This window comes from Mustela nivalis, assembly GCF_964662115.1.
Source record: "Mustela nivalis genome assembly, chromosome: 13".
NCBI lineage: Eukaryota > Metazoa > Chordata > Mammalia > Carnivora > Mustelidae > Mustela > Mustela nivalis.
Genome location: NC_139032.1, coordinates 41206751 through 41227695, shown reverse-complemented (window position 1 = coordinate 41227695; position 20945 = coordinate 41206751). Strand labels below are relative to the sequence as shown.

At 41.7% G+C, this 20945-nt stretch overlaps 1 protein-coding gene across 3 annotated transcripts in view; it reads left to right on the top strand.

Annotated features, from left to right (window-relative positions):
• FREM1 (FRAS1 related extracellular matrix 1) overlaps nucleotides 1-20945 on the top strand; it is a 187797-nt gene that overhangs the window by 145857 nt on the left and 20995 nt on the right. For all 3 annotated transcript variants that reach the window (XM_082695032.1, XM_082695031.1, XM_082695033.1), the window contains 7 exons: nucleotides 8356-8485; nucleotides 11459-11531; nucleotides 17087-17236; nucleotides 18731-18969; nucleotides 19804-19851; nucleotides 20139-20288; nucleotides 20472-20600. In XM_082695032.1, the coding sequence (XP_082551158.1) occupies nucleotides 8356-8485; nucleotides 11459-11531; nucleotides 17087-17236; nucleotides 18731-18969; nucleotides 19804-19851; nucleotides 20139-20288; nucleotides 20472-20600 (919 nt within the window). The remainder of the gene's footprint in view (nucleotides 1-8355; nucleotides 8486-11458; nucleotides 11532-17086; nucleotides 17237-18730; nucleotides 18970-19803; nucleotides 19852-20138; nucleotides 20289-20471; nucleotides 20601-20945) is intronic.

Genomic DNA, 20945 nt, shown 5'->3' with positions numbered 1-20945 from the left:
CTTCAGATGGGTGTCTTCCAGTTAAGAAAATGAAAAAAAGAAATCCCGCTCCAAAATCATTAATAAATTGATTACATTTGTTTTTTAATAATTCAACTAAAGAATGAGACTATTGACCAGACTTGTCCGTGACCTAATGCTGACCGCTGCTCCTTCACATGGTGAACATAGCATGGCTGACAGGATTTTTTTTCTCCAGCAGCGATGCTAGATTGATATTGCTTCAACTGCAAACCCTTTTTGTTCCTCATGGTTACAAAGGACATTGCTTTTGAAGACAATTTGTGTTGTTAAATAATTCTCAGATTCATAGGAGAACCCCAGAAGAATTTATAACCTTAACTGAGGCGATTTTAAATAGACTCCTGCTTCTGTGATACCAATTTTCACGTACGTCACTAAAGAGATTTCTAAATCAGCTAGAAAGGATTGGAACCAGCAAAACAAGAGGATGAAAAATATGTCTACCAGGGGTTAACCCAGAAGTCATTTTGATTTGATTCTGGCATACATTGTTTTCTTTAGGGAGGTAGGGGGAGAGAGAAATTACTCAGCACTTATCTTCATGATTTGTGAACGGTATAGCTGTCCCTAACCTCATTTGTAAATAGATTTTTTGGAACAAGAAGCCTGTTATTCCAGTAAGAAACAATGTTGTGAATAGTTGTCTTTCCAAAACAGCTCACAAGGACCTAGTTACATGTACAGTATATGTTATAGGTATTTACAGGACAATTGTTTTCTGTTCCTTTTTTTCTTTTTTTTTTCTTTTTTAAAGATTTTGTTTGTTTATTTGACAGAGAGAGGGAGCGGTCACAAGCAGGCAGAGCAGCAGGCAGAGAGAGGGGGGAAGCAGGCTCCCTGCTGAGCAGAGAGCCCGATGTGGGGCTCGATCTCATGACCCTGAGATCATAACCTGAGATCATAACCTGAGCTGAAGGCGGAGGCTTTAACCCACTGAGCCACTCAGGCGCCCCTTTCTTTTTCTGTTAAGATCTTGGTTTTTTGAGTGAGCAACCGAGAGAGCAAGTGCACAAGCAGGGGGAGGGGCAGACTCCCGGCTGAGCAGAGAGCCTGGTGCAGGACTTGATCCCAGGACCCTGGGAACATGACCTGAGCTGAAGGAAAACGAATAAGCAAGGGAGCCACCCAGGCGCCCTCTACTCTGCTTCACTGATCTTCTTTAATCATCCAGTTGGGTCAATCTTTAATCAACCCAACCAGCAATCAGGTACCATCATAATCTAGAGTTTATATATGAGAAAACTGAAACACGGAGATAGGAGGTGACTCTTCTTGGCTCACGCAGCTAATTAGTGAAGGAGCTGGGATTCAGGTCCGGGAAGGACGGCTATCGAGTCCACGGTTCTCCTTATCACACTGAAGAACTTCTTGGCCACTCTTAACAAGTCAGCTAGACTGGCCTACCAGGAAAGGAGCAGCAGACTTACCTCCCTGCTTTTTCTCCAGTCTTTGGCCACCTAGGCAGCAGAAAAGGAGGAATACATATTCTTCAAGGACTTTTGTGTTAGGGTTTTTTTTTTTAAAGTATATTTCGGCTATTAATATTAATGTGCGCTCCATGTCTGACACACTGGTACAGAATTCTGGTATAGATAACAAAGGAAAAGCCACTGGACTTAGAGTCAAGGAACAGAGCTCGTGCTTTGGGTCTGCCATTGACCTAGGTGATTGCGTAAACCTTAGTTAACTCTTTGATCAGATGAGGGTGGTACCACGATTTGCTTAGAGAAACAAAGGAGATAAAACACGTGAGAGCATCTTGCACAGTGTAAGTCCTTGACAATGGGACTTGCCGCGGTGATTGCTATTGTTCATTCACATGAGTACAAGACTGACTGTTTGAAAACGTATCCCGGAGACGTCTGGGGGCCTATCTCTAATTAGAAATCAATTCTGGGATGATTCACAAAGTAAAGAGTCAATACACTTATTAATCAATAAGCTAAATTATTAATCAATAAGCTAAGTCTTGTGTAATTTTATGTTCTTGGTTGGGTTCGAAAGGATTAATAGATTAATAGAGTCCATTTATTTGGAGGGGTGAAAACTTCCCTGTAATAAAGCTAAAGAGACCATTGAGTACAATCTGGGGCAGAAGGAAGCTTTTTTAAAAACCAGGAGGGACCCACGTTCAGAATCTTGATTGCTAGTAAGTCTTTGCTATGGCAGCATTTCTATAGAATATCAGTTTTGAAGGGTCTTTGGATATTCCATTAGGAATATAGGTATTAGGAAATCTAGATTTAATCAAGTTGTTGCAGGTGCTTGGGTGGCTCAGTCCTTAAGCATCTACCTTCAGCTCAGGTCATGATCCCAGGGTCCTAGGATCCAGCCTGCATCAGGCTCCCTGCTCAGTGGGGAGTCTGCTTCTCCCTTTCAATTTCCCTCTGTGTGCGAGCGAGCTCTCTGTCTCTCTTTCTTTCTCTCAAATAAATAAATAAATCTTAAAAAAAAATAAATAATCAAGTTGTTGCTAGCTAGCTAGCTTACATGCTATTTAACCGCATCACTTCCCAGAGTCACGGAGATGCTCGTACGGAGTGGGAATCTGCAACAGGGATATGGTATGCAGCGTATCTCAACTCAATTTGACATTAGAACCCCCACCACTCCACCCCAGACTAGCTCATGGAACAAGTTTTTCATGGAATACATTTGGGAGACGTTTTATCGTAAATAGAAATTATTCTAGAACACTGAGATGCATGGAAATTTGCATAAAGACTTAGATTTGGCCAAGTGCCTAAATTTCAGGCACTGTGCTAGGTACTTTCACATATGTTGTCTAATTTAATCTGCAAAATGCAATCCTCTGAGGGTGATAAGGAATTCAGGCTTAAAGCATTTAAGTAATTGGCCAGAAGTCACAAAATGAAAGAAAGGCAGAGCCGAGCGTGAACCCTGACCTCACCACCTCCAAGTGAGCGCTCATCTTGGTGGCTCGGGCCTTGGCGTGACTCAGTCCCGGCCGTACCAGTCCTCCGGCCCCACTCCCATCTGAAGACCATCCGCAGAGCTCCCAAGCCCAGCCACGCAGGACTCGCGCTTTTCAAAACGCCTCTGCAGACCACAGGTGCAGACAACTTCTAACCAAGGCAGTTTCTTCTCAGGTCTCCTGTATTGACCTCTTTCATGTGGCCACTGGGGGGAAAAGTTAACTTCAAAAAGAAAAGTTGACCCATGCTGAAGTTCATCATCGCCCTGGGTCGCTTTTCCAGCTGCTGTCCCATTCTAAGGACTGATTCTTCTCCTCCCTCTGGCTACCTTTATTCGTTCCTGGCTTTGAAAGAGAAGGGACAAAAAGAGATCAAACAGTGAAGGAATTCCTAAAAGGCGCACCCTGCGATGTTTGAACGACTTTTATGAAACACCTTACAGGGGAAGAGGTTGAAACTCTGGGCTAGCTGAAGTTTTCACATTACCTGCAAGCCAGAAGTTGGAGCATTTGCCTCCGGATAGATTGAAGAAAACACAGAGGAAGGAAAGGGAAATGACACTTATTAAACGCCCACTGTGTACAGGTGCTGTATACATATTAATGAATTTTAATTTTCATCTGAGTATAATTCTCGTTGTAAAGCTAAATGAAAACTGAGACTTGGAGAGACTGGGTAACTGACCAGAATCACACACTAATAAGTGGTTGCAAGATGTTCTGACTCCAAAGCACTTGGGTACTCAGTGTTTCGGGTACTCAGTGTGCTGCCTCTTGGCTAAACACTGTTTTCCCATTACCACCAGAGAAAGACAAAAAGGAAAACACAGGTGTTCATAGCATGAGATTATGGAGATTAATAACATCCTTTTTGAATTGATAAGTTTTAGAATACTCAGAAAAATATTTTTTAGCCTTTTAATTTTTCTTAAGTCATATGCTACTTGATTATGAAGATCTAATTGGAAGAATAATTTAATCACCATTTTAGCTTCTATAAAAACCTTTCACTGAGAAACTCAAAATACTTAATGAGTATTCATTAAGGCTCATTTAAGCCCTTTGAAGTACAGACTCATCATTATTTATTCTTTGGGAAGTGAGGAAACTGAGGCACAGAGCAGCTGAGTGCCTTTTTCACACACTCTTACTAACCTAGATTAGTGTCCCAAATCCCAAACTGGGGTTTTATTCCCAAGTCTTTCAGTTAATTGTTTTTTCATAGAAATGACTCAAGTAGCCACAAAATGAAATTGCAGAAAGTATCTGTCTATCTGTATGTGTGTGTTTTGTTGTTGTTTTGGTGTTTGTTGTTTGTTTGTTTTCACAGTAACACTATTGACAATTTGGGTCAGGTGACTCTTTGTCATGGGCTGGGGGTACGCTGGGGCCAGGCAGGGGGACCTGTGCTTTGCACAAGGTTTACAGCCTCCCTGGTCTCTGCCCACGAAATGCCACTATCACCCTCCTCCCCACTGTGACAATCAGGGCTGTCCCTAGACATTGCCAAGTGTTGAGAATCATGCACATACCTTAGAAAATATAATAGTGTGCGCTAAGCCATCATGCTTTATGGTCCACTGCATCCTTTCTCGATAGTCTAATAAAGTGCAGTCATAGTTAAAGAATCCAGAGTAAGGGCTGGAAAGAACATGCGAGGGTCATCTATTGCAGCATTTTTCAATTTTGTGAAATACGATGTTAACAGGGCCAGGAAGATGAAAGGTTTCAGTGGTCAGCTTCACTTGGGAAACAGTGGGTAAACAAGATCTCTTCATTCATTAAACAAGTATCAATTGAGCACCAACTGTTTTCTAACCACTCTCAGGGGACTCGGGAGTGTATCAGTGAACCAAAGAGCCCTGTTTTCTTGGGAGTTTACTCCATGTATAAATAAACTGAATAGTATGTTCTACATGATACTACCTTGGGAAGTGAAAAAGTTGGTCAGCATAAGGGGTATCACAGATGCTGGACTTTAAGATGGATTGCAATTTTATTTTTTACTTTTTATTTTAAAGCTCTTATTTATTTACTGGACAGAGAGGGAGCATAAGCTCTCAGAGAGAGGAGGAGGAGGGGGAAAGGTAAACTTGCTGAGCAGAGAGCCCAATGCAGGGCTCAATGCCAGGACCCTGGGATCATGACCTGAGCTGAAGGCAGATGCATAACTGACTGAGCCACTCAGGGGCACCTGGATTGCAATTTTAAATTGGGTATTTAGATGACTTTCCTTACATTTGTAGCAAAAGTTAGAGAAATGTCAACAAAAATGTTATCCTGAGAATCAGCTGACTGTGAAATCTACAGTAAAAGTGTAGTATATCTTATATTATTACTTGTAAATTGCATCCTATACATCCTTAAATCCATATTAAACACACACACCTATACACACACACACACACGCATCTCTTCCCTCTGGAGAGTACATGTTAAAATATTTATAATCATATCACTGCTTATATGAACATATAAAATAGAACAAGGCAATACATAAATTTAAAGTATGTGCTAAAGTTAAACAAAAGACAAGACATTAAATGGAGACCGGAAACAAAACAAAGCAAGACAGTTTCCTTGTGCTGCACTTTGAGATCTTTTTTTGTGTGGTAGAGGGACCAGAAACCTCATGACTTCTAATCCAATTTAATCTCCACTGATCCGTCCTATGTCTTCCGTTCACAGTAGTGGATGTTGGGAATTCAAATTCAGTTTCCTCATTAAATCAAATTTCCTGTTGTGTTAAGTACCCCACGGTCACTGAGGGAAGTGTTTCTCAACTGAGGATGACCTACCCCTCAGGGACATTTGGAAGTTTCTGGAAGCAGTTTTGATTAGAGGAGCTGGTGTGACTGCATCTAGTGGGCAGAGCCAGGGATGATGCTAACCATCTTACAATGCACAGGACAGCTCAGTAACAAAGAACCATCTGGTCCCGATGTCGACAGTGTCCAGGTTGAGAAACCATTCCTAAATGACTTGAAATGATCACCATATGCATGTCGCATAAAGTATGTCCATAAACTTCATTTCTGACCCGAGACTGAGCTTTGCCCAATGGCAATAGGACAGGGGAGGGATGATTAAAATGTGAAGATTCAACCCAAGCCTTGTCTGCATGACCTGTACATGTCCACAGCTTTCCAGATTTCTCTCGTGGGCTCCTGCATCTGGTACGTAATGCCCAGCACACAGCTGTGTGACTTCTTGCAAGTGGAATTTCTTCTTTCTTTTAGGTGTTTGTGTAGACTGTAAGCAACAAGCATCAGCAATAGAAAGATCTCAAATTCAGTACTGCAGAAACCAAACACACTCAAAACATGTGTTGCACCTATCCTAGGGGTGTGCCTGTGCTTTGGGATTGAAATATTTTTCCAGAAAGTATATAGGATGGCTTAATTTTGTGGCTTAGCAGTAGATCTTTATTATTTACCGTGTGGATTTTTAAGAAAAGAAACTAGAACATTGTGTGATGACAACCTTATCCTGTAGCCACTTTGCAGCGTTCTAATCGTGCATCAGGGAAATGCATGCGTTTCTCCAAACACCAAAGCCCTTTATCCTTTGAGGCTGAACCCCACCCTGCGTGGTCCCTTTATGGATCTAGATCAGCAATCAAATTGTGTTTAGCTTTTAGGCCTTGAGGACACCTGGATCTTCAGAGTGACATTGATGAATTTTTGCCTGTCATGGTTTCCATTAACAGCTGAGGATGGATTCTCAGAAGACTGGACATTGAAACTCATCTCAACCTTATGGAGACTTAGCTGAAATCCACCCATTTTTTTTTTTTTTAATCTATTTCACTCATTCCCACTGCTCTTCTGTCCTTTCTGTTTCATCTTTCTGTCCTTTGCCGCAGTCCATCTTGTTGATTTATCCCCTGTTCTCACTTAGCGGAGTCCTTTAAGAATTCTTTGCCACACATTATTTTTGTTGGCATTATAATAGCCTCATTGCATGTTATCTTGTGATTCTTGAAGCATAGTCATTTGTTTCTTTATTTCTTGACTGTTCCGTGCCAGATTTAAACTCAGTCACATCAAAGACCAGTGAGGATCCCAATATTTCTGATGAGAGGATTCTGTTTTCATGTCAAAATTTTACAAAGCCCAGAATGCTAGTAATAATAAATTTCATGTGTATCGATTGAATTAAACATGTATGTTTATATAGATTCATGAACCTCTGCCATAATTTTGGGCTTCCACACTACCTTGCCACCCAGGTCTGTGGTCCTTGGAGACACAGACCATGTTATTGAGTTTATCTTGCTGGTGAACTTAGAGTATGCGACTGCAACATGTGGCTGATGCAACGACATGAAGTGGATATTACAGGATAGTCTACTATTTAATTTGAGTGGTCCCCAGGAAAGCCTGGAAAACCCCATGAAACCCATACTCTACATGGTGGCATGCAGAATTTCTAGTTGTGCGAGAAAAAAATTATAAAATATATGCATTAAGAAATCCAGAAGAAAAGCCTACATCCAATTGGAAGATGGGGGAGACAATAAGGCAACCACTGAGCGTTTTACAAATGTAGAATGGAAAATGAGAGAAACAAAAGTGACAGAAGTGTGTTAAGTAATCATTGTGAAGAGTGCTTGTGTCCCATATACTTGTGTCCTGATTTTCTCCAGTTTTTGGTGGGGGGGAACTTGCTTTTTTTGGGGGGGGGGTGGAAAACTTCCCTCTATATTATGAGGAGTAAAGTAGAGAGTTTCCATCCAATGTTGGGCTCACTAAATCTACTGTGGGAAAAAGACCACCCCCTATTTTCAGGTTTATTCAGTTGCATTGCTGTATCCAAACCACGTGTCAGTTGGCCTGTTTCATATGCACAGAAGGAGGTAGAGATAATGGTTATAAAACCCATGCACATTGTAATTCCAAGACACATCCTGAAAGATAACTAGTTATTTAACTGAACCCAGGTTCAGAGAAGTTCTGTGTCTAGAACACTTCTTGGTATACCAGTGAAGGCCAAAAATAAGAAAGAAGATTCCCTATCAATGTCCTTTCCATAAATAAATGTCTCCTTGAACTTCACCACTCCTGGTTCCTTCCCCTTCAGAAGACTCATGTTTGAATCCCCCTGACAGCCTTTTAACCTTAGTTTCTGCTTTTGTAAAACAAAACTCTAGTACTAACACTTCCTAACTCAAAGCATTGTAAGCATTGGATGAAATTGTTGGTAAAAGTTCTTTTTGAGCTAAAATGGACCAAATAAGCCTGAGAAATTTTAGCACTGGTGCAGGTAGATGAACCACATCTGTCACAGGATATGAACCAGTGATTCAGTCTTCTACCAAGCAGAGGATCTCTACAGGCATTTATTGTGCATTTTTTAAAAATTGATTTTCCCTTTTCTTTTTCTTTCATGCCCAGTTTGGAACTGAAGTGGTCTCACATCGAATGGTCACAGACTGAATACGAGGTCTGTGAGAATGTGGGCATGTTGTCTTTGGAAATTACCAGAAGGGGATATTCCATGGACTCCGCCTTCGTGAGTGTGAAGGTAACAACTCTAAAATGTGAAGTGTCAGGCTAAAACTTGGGCTGCTGGTTGGTGCTTTTCAATTATTTTCTTAAGAAGAAAACCAGAATAACCACGGAAATTTCAAATTGCAGGATTACCCCATTATTTTAGAGATTCTATACCTAACATTTTCTTGTCCGTCCACCCTTTATCTAGCTTCATTAGCTTCTAGATAAGGCATTTTAAACCCATTTTTTGTTTTTAAATCTGGTCATTAAGTCTGGAAGTTTGACTTTACAGCAAGATATATCCAACCTAGTGAACTCAGGCCAAAGTCTGCTTTGGAAAAGAAAGCTTGTATGCAAGACCTTATGAGGTCTCCAGAGCAAATTTCAGCCCCCTGATGGCTTTCTCTTAGTATGGCACCAGGATCACTTCTTGTGGTGTTAGTGGATGAGGAAAATCAAGGACAAACTTATCTAAAGAGTCACCCAAGTTAAAATTAAGAGCGCACATATCAATCTAGGCCTCCGAGGGGCACCTGGGTGGCTCAATGGGTTAAGGCTTTGGCTTTGGCTCAGGTCATGATCTCAGGGTACTGGGATGGAGCCCCACATTGGGCTCTCTGCTCAGTGGGGAGCCTGCTTCCCCCGTCTCACTGCCTACTTGTGATCTCTCTCTCTGTCAAATAGATAGATAAAATCTTAAAAAAAAAAAAAAAATCCAGGCCTCCAAAATATAAAGAATATTCAGTAATCACTTAGAGATTAGTTGTATTTTTATTCCTTGCCATTGGCTTGGATCATGGAGCACAACTTAATGGCTTCTAGAACTGAAGGATCTTTTTAGGAGTCACTATCACAGTAACATTTCAAGAGAATGACAGCTTGAAAAGCTTTCCACCAACTAACAATGGTGAATGAGCCTTGGAGACTCTACTCCTCAATCTCATGAAAGAGGCAGTGATATCAGCTTCTGGAAAAAATGGCCATCTAAGTTCAGTCTCTGTTGCAATGATACACTGTATCATTACAATAGGTTACATCACATCATTACATCATTACATTACAATGATACATTCAAATCACCCTCAGACCCTTGTGCACCCCAGTTGTACCATATCCACATTTAGTATTGATCTTTCCAGTGGATATGGACTTTTTCACTCCAGATCTGTGGGTGCTTTGTTTCTGAAACATCAGACAACTAGGTACGCCCTATAATTTCCCAGCAGATCATTTGTACCAAAAGATATCTGCCTGAACAGTATTTAAATGATGCTTTGGTCATCTATAGAAAGCATAATATGCTTATGTCTAGAGTTTGGGGCCACACACCATTCACCTGGCCAGGTAGAAAGAACATACATAGCGTGACATGGAACCTTTTGTCTACTTCAGCTGCATGCGCACCGCGATCCTGCCGGTGAGTGTACAAGCCTTTATCAAACACTGCCCCGAGTCTTCAGAAACAGCTCTTCCCAGAGCACTGATGCCACTGTATACCAGAGCATATTGGCTGCTTGACCAGAAGCAGGGGAAGAGAAAGCACTTTCCCCTGCATTGTTAGCCCTGGTTTGAAGTGCGCACCTTCACGCGGCTGATTGCTCCCACCAGCGTGCCTCAGACCATTCCTTTTCCCACATCGGATTCTGTCAACTCAGTGGTGGTAAAATGCTAAGTAATTGCATGTGCAAGAAGCCTGCAGGGAATGTAACTTCCGGCATATGGTGGCTACAGGTGTACAATGGGCTGCCTTTTCACAATGCAAGGTTGTGCAGGAGGAGCCTTGGCATTGTGGGCAAAGCGTAAATGGAAGCTTAGCAGGAAGTTCCCTCTCCAACACATTTCCACGGCAGACCCATTCTCAGGTCTTAGAGCCTTTGATGAGCAATGGAGGGAATGTTTAAAGCCAAAAAAAAAATAGGAACTTTGAAGTTTTCCATGGTGCGCTTCATTTCTTGGCATGAAGGTAAAGAAACATATTAACCCACATTCTTGGCCATCTTAAATGTCTAAGAAAGGGCAAAGTAACAGCTGTCTCTTGTGCTTACACCGGGTTCTCATCTGATGACTTCTTTTTCACACTAACCAAGGACACTTTTCTTAACGCAGATTTAGGCTCCCTCCTGGGAAGATAAGGCCGGGACTTGAGAGCCCTAAATCGCCTCTGGTTTTCTGCCCTGGAAGTGGGGAACAGGAGATCAGCAAACAGTCTCTGCAGATGAGCACCACTTTTGTTGTTGTTGTTAATGACTTATTTCATGGAGATTCGAAATCCTCCACTGTGTGTGTGGATTGATTTTGTGTGGCCATTCATCAGGTCGGCCACCCCCATGGGGCATACATCTATTTCTGTGAAGAGCAGTGGTTTCATCCTTACAGGAAAATTGACCAGAGTTGTTTCAGGTCAACTTGTCTAAGGCATTCAATGCCCTGAAACTCGTAAGACACCCCAAAGCTACTTGTGGGTAGCCCCTGCTGTTGCTTCTCCTTCTCCCCCCTTTCGTCTGAGGCACCATTCAAAGCCAGTTTGGGGTGGAAGGAAGGGGATGAGATAAATAGAACTTCATAAGAAAGAGAAAAGTGGTGCTTAAAATTTATGCTGCTTTCTCCAATGACTGAATCATTTATAAAGAAGCGAAAAAGAGAGAAAAAAGAGCTTTACTTTGACTTCCATTGATATTCGTCTAAGAAAAGGTTAAGTTTAAGGAAGATCCATGTAGCTTAGATCAAAATGGTTTATTATAATTGAAAAAAAAAAACCCTTTATGTTAAAAACAGACTAAAGAACATGAATTGGGGTGTCTAGCTGGCTCAGCCAGAAGAGCATGCAACTCTTGTTCTGGGGGTTATGAGTTCAAGCCCCATTTTGGGTAGTGAGGTGTAGAGCCTCCTTAAAAAAACAAACAAACAAAAAACCAAGAGTTTAATCTATTATGACACTAGAGTAGATGTTTCTGTCTTAAAAATAATTATTTTTATTTAAAAAGGACATTTTGTTCTTCTTAAGGTCAACCAAGTGTCAGCTACAGTTGGAAAAGACTTCACTCTGACTCCGTCTAAACTGATTCAGTTTGACCCAGGTATGATTCATGTCTGCAGTTTGTTTCCTGTTTGTGGAAGAATGTGTGGCGAGCATGGGGACTTAGTTCAGCTACTCTACGAGAGATCAGTTTGGACTTGAGTTTTTGTCCCTCATATTTCACTTCATCACAAGTGAATATTTATTTAAAATGAAAAGAAAGCTCATAACAAATAAATATAAAATATCAAAGCAAACATCCAAAACACCCAGGAAAGGGTGTCATCTAAAAAACTATTTGAGGACACCTGAGTAACTCAGTTGATTAAATGTCAGACTTCCGTTTTGGGCTCAGGTCATGGTCTCAGGGTTGTGAGATCGACCCCCACATTGGGCTCCACACTGGGCTTGAAGCCAGCTTAAGATTTTCTCTCTCCCTTTCCCCCATTCCCCCTTCTAACCCCCCCCAAAATAAAATAAAAAATTACTTGGAGTCCTAACATAAAGCTGGGCTAATATAATTGCCTCATACTTTGATGGAAATTTTCGGAAAATCATATTTGCATGAGGCCATTTCTAAATGATTTCTCTTGGAATAGGTTGAAATGAGGGGATTCCAGGGAAGATTAATTAGATCACACATATTTTGTTTTAAATCTGTGGAAAATATTTTGCCAGGTGCAAAAGGGAATATAAAAGTATGGTGCCTACTCTCAAAGGTGTTCTATCATGTGGGAAATAGAGACATGAAAACAACTCACTAAGTACAGTGGGACCCAAAAGATGAGCCATTGTTCTAAGAGGAATCCTGGAAGACTTCCCAGAGGAGAGGTACTCTGAGCAAGCAGAAGGAGGAGGAGGAGGGGACATCAGGGTAAAGGACCAACATACTTCTGGGAGACGGTGCCTGATGAACCGTTCCTGGAGCCACACCTTCCTTTCCTGGTTTCTGTTGAAGGTGCAGGTAGCTGTCCTTCATGGCACACATGGTTCTCTTTCTCTCTGGTCTGGGATGGACCTGGATCCCTTGTCTGTGGACAAATAGAAAAGGACTTACAAAGCAGCTGGGGCCTGTTGCTTCGTGCTCTCCCATAGGGGAGGTGTTCTGCACTCTGAGAACATTCCACCAAGTCACAACTCTTGCCGTTATCGGTCACTGACACATGATGATTCAAAACAAAGCGGCCCAAGTATTATCACCATTCCAAAATTGACAACCTTCGTAGCAAACATAGAGAAGAAATGCCTCTCTGCCCTTCACCACAAATAGCATGATGCTTTGTGACTAGTTTAGTTTGCAAAGGCTGCCCTCATAAAATATCACAAACCCGGTAGCTTAAAAAGAGAACTGTATTTTCTCACAGTTCTGGAGGCCACAAGCTCAAGATCCAGGAGTCAGCAGCACCGATTCCTTCCCAGGGGAGGTGACAGAGAATCTGTTCCATGCCCGTCTTCCACGCTTTGGTGATTTGCTGGAATCCCTGGCATTCCTTGGCTTCTGCTGTATCTACAGCAGTCTTGCCCTTGTCCCCACAGGGCTTTCTTGTGTGTGGGTTTGTGTACAATTTTTCCCCTTTTATAAGGACACCAATCATAATGGATTAGAGACCCACTCTATTATGACTTTATATTAACCAGTTACTTCTGTAGTGACCTTATTTATAAGGTCATGTTTTGAAGTATGAAGAATTAAGATTTCGATGTAAAGATTTTGAGTACCCACCTCAACCTGTAACAATGAACCTTAAATTTGACACGAAACTACCCAAATATTATGACTGGCCTCCTTCCTGTGATATTTCCATTTCTGACTCGTGTTAAGTTTCTTCCTCAAGTGACCTGCTTTGTAGGAGAGCTCTTCCCACGATGTATTCAATGGTTACTCACAGATTGCTGCAGGCAACACAAGAGTGTTCTGGTCAACCTGAAGATGAAAGATTTGGGTGCTTTTGCATTGTGTGAGCCCCCTTTGTACTTCATGTTAAGGCAGTTCAAACCTTTCCACTTTGGAGAGAGCCAAGAGTCTTTGCCATATGTCCTCTTTATTATTGGAGGCCTGTCTGTCCCAAGGACTCCAGTGATTTGGGCTTTCAGTAGATTTCAAGCAGCCTGCCAGGTGCTCCATTTGGATTGATAGCAACTAGAAAGTATCTCAGTCAGAGGAGGCTCTGAAATTTACTTCTAGGAGGTCCCACTGGATAAGATAAAGACCAATCTGTCTACAAGAGTTTACATGCTGTTTTGGGTAGATACTGATGACTTCTGGAGGCTCTCACTGGTCATCTTAAGACATCTTAAGAAAAAAAAAATCCTGTAAGTTAAAAAGAAACAATACCTCCTTGCTCATTGTTTTAGGAATGAACTAGCCAGAGTGGTTTCATAAACTGAAGTCTTAATTTTGGGTATTTAAAAGTTCCCTATGTTCACAGGTTCTGTCAATGTTTATTTACTCCCATGTTGTTAAGCCTTACCTCTTCTGGGTCTGGTTCCCCACCCCCACTGCTTTTGCCCGGAGCAATCTGCTTCTTCAAAAAACGTAGCCTCCGCAATGGGTGAAGAAACAGAGTGAGAAATTAAAAATTGCGGGATATTATAAGGTTTGAGAACTTTGGGAAGGGTGCCGGAAAGAAACACATGACTTTTCAGTCTAGAGAGCTATGCCTCGCTGCTGCTGTACCGAAACCCAAACGGAACCTGCCTACTTTGCATTCAGCTATGGTGACTGATTGATTCGAAATGTAAATATTCTTGAGAAAATGATTGTTTTCCTTTTCAGTATGTGTTCTTGAAAGGTTGCTGCTTTCTTAATTGAGACTAAATCATTCCTAAGAGTCAAAATGTTTTCCAAAGGAACAGATCTCTGACATGGCATTTACTTAAAAGCACTGAGGAAACAGCTTTCAGTAGTGAAGTCTGCTTTGCAGGAAAATATCCAGGAATTGACCTACTCTAAAGTGGGCTGTGTCTGCGTAAGGTGACACCTTTTCTTCAGCACCTTTTGTTTTATGGGAACAGGAGGCCAGTTCAAGGCTTCTGAAATTGTTTATAATCTCAGTGATTTAACAACTACTTTACACCTTGAAAATGGGAGAGGAAGGAGAAAGAAAAACCCAGAAAGTTCTTACTGTCAATCTCATTAACCTATGCTCACCTGGTAAGCATGGAAACAAAAGTGGAATGCAAGCAAACCAATCAGAAAGTACGTAAATGAAATTTAGAAGAGATTTGCTCTAACCATCTGGTTCTATTCCATAAGGTCTTAGAAAAACTTTATTTTGGGGAGGGGGTTGGGGTTTAATTTTTTTTTAAATGACCCTTAATAATAAGAAGGCAAGTGGTTGGGACTTGGATTTTTTTTTCCCTTAATTTTTATTTATTTATTTTTTGGTATTGGAGTTTTATTTGAATAATGCTTAACTTTGGGGGCTTTGAGAGTCAAAACAGTTCTCTGAACATTAAACTTCTTCACAGTCTTGTCTCTTATGCCTTCCTGCCTTTTTTATTACAACAGCTGCCTATGTGGTCTCCCCACTTCTAGCCTCTTTGCCCATCTTCCCAGGTCCCTAAGTCTTCCTGTGTAACACTGAGATTGATTTTTCTAAGACCGTCATTTTCAAGAGTCTTCCTTGTTGCCTATGGTTTAAGGTCTGAATCCAGCCACCTGGTGTCCAGGGCTCTCTGCAGCCTGGCCACAAACTGCCTTTGCTTTTTTCCATCTCCCGTTCCCTGGTGTGAGCTCTGTTCTAGCCTGTGCACCCACTCAGCCTTCCCTGTTCAAGGCCTTTGCTCCTCTACCTTCCTGCCTTTGCATGTGCTGTCTTCCCACTCCCTCCCTCCGAAGCCTCTGAACTCTGAGGCCCACATATTCACCATCTAGTCTGCACCTTTTGGCAGCCAATCATTGCATAGCCTTGCATAGTGGCCTTTTCTGGTATTTACATCTTGTCTATTCAAAGAGGTTTTAAATTCCTTTATGTCAGGACATGGCATTCTCCATAGCATCTAACGCAAAGGTAAGTATGAAATAGATACAAAATGTATATTTTGATCCATCCACCCAGGAGGTAGGAATTATATGGCAGTTTATGTTAGATGTTTCAACTTCTATTTTTGCAAAGACTAGGAAAGTAATTGATTTATGGATTCAGTTGATACTGAAAGTTTAACAAATTGGTTGTCAGCCTGTTGTTGTTGGTGTTCTTTTTAATAAAATTATTTCAGCTACACTTTATTCCCCCCCCCCCTAAGTGCAGCCAGGAGTAGGATAAGGGAACAGTTTCATCCTTCCAATGGATTCTTCAGAGGATTGAGGAAATGTTGATTAGATCATGAAATCTGTATGTGACACATCTTCAAAAAGGAGACTGTCATATAGACGGCACGATGGAGAGACATAAATCGGCAGCAAACAATGTGCAGAGAGAAAGGAATCCAAATTTTCAGAAGGGAAGGCTAGGGGAAAACATAATAATAATAAATATATATATATATATATATATATATATATATATGACCGCTTCTACAGATGGGCTTCTGGGAATAAAAGCCCTCTAAGAGCCAGTGAGTAAATGCCAGGGAGTAAATTTTCCAAAAACAGTCCTAGAAAGCTAAACCATACGTTTGTTATCTTTTTTCCCCCTTGAACTTAAACCTTCTTCTCCACTAAACTGTACTTTTTTTTTTTTTCTTCCATCACGTTCCCTTCTAAATAAACTAAGGGAGATATCCTGTAATCTGCGTCACAGAAATGGGTCAGGATCAGACAATCTCACACGTTTCTTCCAGTTTTAATATTTTGTGTTTCTGGGGTTGCTTTGTGCCCCATCTTTGTGGTGACAGAAAGGCTGGGGCTATGTTTGTAACATCAAAACCAAGCTTGACTATAACTCCATGAGCAGAGGCAGACAGAAAAAGGGGAGGGGGGGGGAATGGGCCCAGTATATTTCTAAAAGCCCCCAACCCATAAATTCTCTTGAGAAAGGTATCAAATACTGAGTATGACATCATTAGAAAAAGCATTTGTGGGCTAGAAGGATCTCAGGAAGTGGAGCCGCCGATGGAGGCAGCTGTCTTTGGAAATCAATCACTTCAAGGGTTCCATGAATAGCATGAAGTACCCTCCGATAATCAGTTTTCACTGTCAGTACCAACCTCTTAAGATTTTTGGAACTATTAAGATTGTAAGATTGTGGTACTTGTTTATTCTTAAGGAGAGAAGGGGACCGGTTGTGGGGGGCCAGTAGGGCAGGGGGGCAGCATAAGTCTTGGATCTCATCTCCTAACCTTTTTCTTTTCTTTCTTTCTTTCTTTCTTTCTTTCTTTCTTTCTTTCTTTCTTTCTTTCTTTCTTTCTTTTTTTTTGTTCATCTCTTGCATAATGCAGCTTACTTTTTTGTTACAGTGTTTGCATTGAAACGGAATCATCATTGTCCAGGAACAAATGTGGTCTTTTAATATTATTTGGGAGAACAGCGGGACTCAAGCGAGTTGCTAACAGTACAATGGCTCGCTCGGGCTCCTGCCGCCTAGCTGTAGACATGTTAATTAATATATTTCTCTGACACCTAGGTGATTGAAATAGCAATTAAAGAGTAATTAAAATGTTTACTTCTTGTAGGAATGTCAACGAAGATGTGGAATATAGCAATTACCTATGACGGATTAGAGGAAGACGATGAGGCCTTTGAAGTGATTCTGAACTCCCCCGTGAATGCGGTTCTTGGCACAAAGACAAAAGCTGCAGTGAAAATTTTGGACTCAAAAGGAGGTATTCTTTGATCCTCATCTTGAAATCAGGAACTGTCCTGGCGCTCTAGCTGCTTGCTTTCAACAGCCAATGTGCTTGATAACGCCTTCAAATCAAAATGCTTAATTTCTTGTCAAGAAAGCAACCTCGGTCATGCTGTAGGCCCTTTATTCTGCTTTCTGCTTCATGTGGTTTTCCTCCTGCTAAGAACTAGGTTTGAGAAAAGCAACAAGTCAGTGGCATGGTTGCTTTTTTTTCCCCCTACCCGTTTGTTGTTCTCACCGAGGGGGAGACAATGTTGGTGAGAATCTATCGACAATTATTTTCTCCCAGAATTTGTAGGGCTGTAATTATCTTCCTCTGTTAAAGAGAGCTCTTAATGCCTCAAATCTGAATCCCCACTGTAGTGTAACCAGGAAAATTCTAAGAGAGGAAGGAGTTGGAGAGAAATTGATGTGAAAGATACATGTGGCTGGGGGCTTCAGGAGCAGCTGGGGAATATTAATGAATAACCTTGGGTTGCAGAACCAAGTAGGTCCTGGACAGTATAAGTAAAAGAACAACCTGTGAACTAAACAAAATAAAAACCGAGCACAGGCCTTGGTGCTCTGATTTTTTTTTTTTTTTTTTTTTTTCTCTGCTAAATACTTTCTACTTAGGTGTCTGGTTAGCATTTGACAAGCATTCAGTTACCACGCATGGACTCAGACCTCTGCTTTTACACCTGTCATGCCCCGCGGTATGTTTCCCTGCCTGAAATCCACTCTCCCCTCTTCTTTCTCCTATAATGAAAATAAACGCTATCCCCTTGCCTTCATGAAGCTCCTATTTCCACAACATCTTTCCCCATCACCTTTATGGCCAAATTGATTTCTTTTTCAGTAGAACTTTCTGGTCTCAGTAAGTACATAAAATATGTGAAATACTTACTTTACATATGAAGTACACAAGAGCCACGGGAGGGTGAGGGTTGGGGGTTTAGATTTTTGTCCTATGAATTGGAAGTGTTTCCAATAGAAGTAGTTCCATTAAGACTTTCTGGCTCTTTGTTCAGTAACAGTCGAATGCTAATTTTTTGTAACTGTGACTTGATTTCGCTTCTTCAGGCAATCCCAGTGCCTGAAGGAGACCCAGGAAAGGCTGAGCCTTTGCAGTGTTTACGAACTGACAATTGATCAGTGAAGAAGCCTGAGGAATGCTATAATATGAAGGGACTTGAGGCAGTTTCCCCAGTACAGGGTCTGATTGTAAAATTATGACAGTGGTTTCCATTTGGCGTTTGTGAAATCAATTTTATAACTTCATAACCACCCGGCAGAGGTGCAGAAGGGCGCAGCTCTCCTGCATGGCCGCGAAGGAGAGCAAAGGAGTTTCTGGCAAATGGCAAAGAGGCAACATCTGGGGAGAAACCGTCCATCTCAGTTTAAGGCCCTTGCTGCTGCAGGGGCTGTGTTGATGCGGATCACTTGCCTGTTGGTGTACAATGAACTGACTGGCCATCATTCATGCCCCCAGGACAGTGCCAGCCTTCATATTCCATCAGCCCCAACAAGCACAGCGCACGGGAGAAGAACATTTGGCACCCGCTGTCCCCCAGGTCTTCCTCACCCACCAATTCTGGTTCCTTTCATCTGGAAAGACGACCCCTTCCAACCTCCAAGCGGCCGGCAGTCACTAGGGGAGACATTCAACAGGGTTTTCAGTCTCCAGATCTTTCTCGTATGAAGCTTAGGACCCGGGGGAATGGCAAAACGGTAAGGACGGGGAACTTCTGGGATCGAAGGTATGAAGGACATTGTAAAAGAATAAAAAAATATATTAATAAGTGTTCTAAGACACTGATGAAGCTGATTCGCATAGTGAATGGGAACCACGGTTCCTTGCACAAGCATGCGATACCCGCCCCCCCCCCTTTTATTAAAGATTTTATTTTTGAGTAATCTCTACACCCATCATGGGGCTCAAACCCAGGACCCCGAGGTCAAGAGTCTGAGGCTCCACCAACTCAGCCAGCCAGGTGCCCCCATGCAGTGCCTTTTGGATACAGATATCATAACGCTGCCCACTTCCTTAACTTATACTAATTAAAGGGATGAATGTATTGACTCATCCATCTGATATCTGCTTTGGTGCCTTTGTGGTCAAAACAGACAGCAGATAACCAGTGACCCTAGAATAGAATGAGATTAAGTGATCTACTTGGGTGTGGAAACCATGGCTTTGACCTTATTGACACAGGATTCTAACTAAGCACATTCTCATGAGTGGATGTTTGTGTGAGAGTGTGTGGGTGTGTGTGTGTGTGTGTGTGTGAAGTTTTCTTGGACCTCTGTGTACTATAAATATGCCAGGAAAATAAGGATGTCTTTTCTCCATAACAAACTATGAGTGTGTGAATCAACACTGGTAAGTTGGGATTAAGTCTAATGATTTTAAAAATTCTAATGATTTTGGCATGGAAAGTCTTAAGCAACACATGTTCTACCATTTTTTTCGACACTAATAAGATCTAACTGAAAGGGTTTCACCCTGATGCTGGTTATTATCTCAGCCAATTTTGTTCCTGTTTTGTACTGTCTTGATTTCAGGTCCTTCCATCCTCCGTTTATAGAAATGGAACCGACATCATCTATAATGTAAGCATAGTCTGAGAAAATTCCTAAATTTCTTGTATTTATGAATGCAAAATATTTAGTGAAACTATTTTTTAAAAAAATTTCTTCTGTATTTATGCGTTTCTCTTAAGAGCTTGTTTTGACATTTGTTTTCAAGGCTTGGGTGGTGAGGAAAAACAAAACAAAACAAAACCTTTTATCTTTCCACATTAACGCAATTTTTTAATTGCTTATTTTTCCAACAGACATTTTTATTTGTTCTCTGGGTGTTTGCTTTCTCTTTATTATGGTTTTCTGGTTTCCTCCAGTATCACGGAATGGTTTCCCTGCCGCTGGAGGAAGACGGTTCCCCATCCCACATAAGCAAGGCCAAAGTCTTGATTATGAGCCAGACACAAAAGACAAGCAAATTGGCAGATAAGGTGGAATCCACAACCGACTCACACTTCCCCAGACAGGTAGGAAAATCTTCTTACTTCTTATTCATCCTACAACAGGCTGTTTGCTGGGCCATGAACCAGGCTTCAGGCTTGGGGATCACTCACTGAACACAAATGCTATCTAACAAACGAAGACCTGAAAGGGGTGAGTGTGTGATCAGCTCACGTGAAGTCCATCTACATTACCTTGCCTTCCCATAGGACCCGCTGCCCTCATTTCCAAAGAACTGCACGCTGGAATTAAGGGGACTTTTGCACTTTCAAGAAAACCTCCAAGAGCTGTACGAGTGCGACGGAATTGCCTGGAAAGCTTGGAGCCCCCGTACCAAGGTGGGACACAGGACGGGCCGTGAAGGCAGTCTGCTTGCATTATGCTCTGTGATAAACTGGTAGACAGGAAAGGATCTGAGAGCTCAGGCTACATCCTCCTGCCCTCGTTCTGCTTTGAAGGTGAAGAGGAAAATACGGCCCAAGGGGTGTTTCACAAATCACAAAACACGTTCATTAATTGATACGATTAAAGCAGATGTTTACTCCTTTTCTTTAATCATCAGAATGTCAAAAGTGTAAAGTCGAAACAGTGCTGACTTCAGTAGTGTTTTCTGTAAAACGCCATGGCATCCCTCAAGGTGGAGAATGGGGATAAGGGCTGAGGTCATTTCTGGTGACAGAACT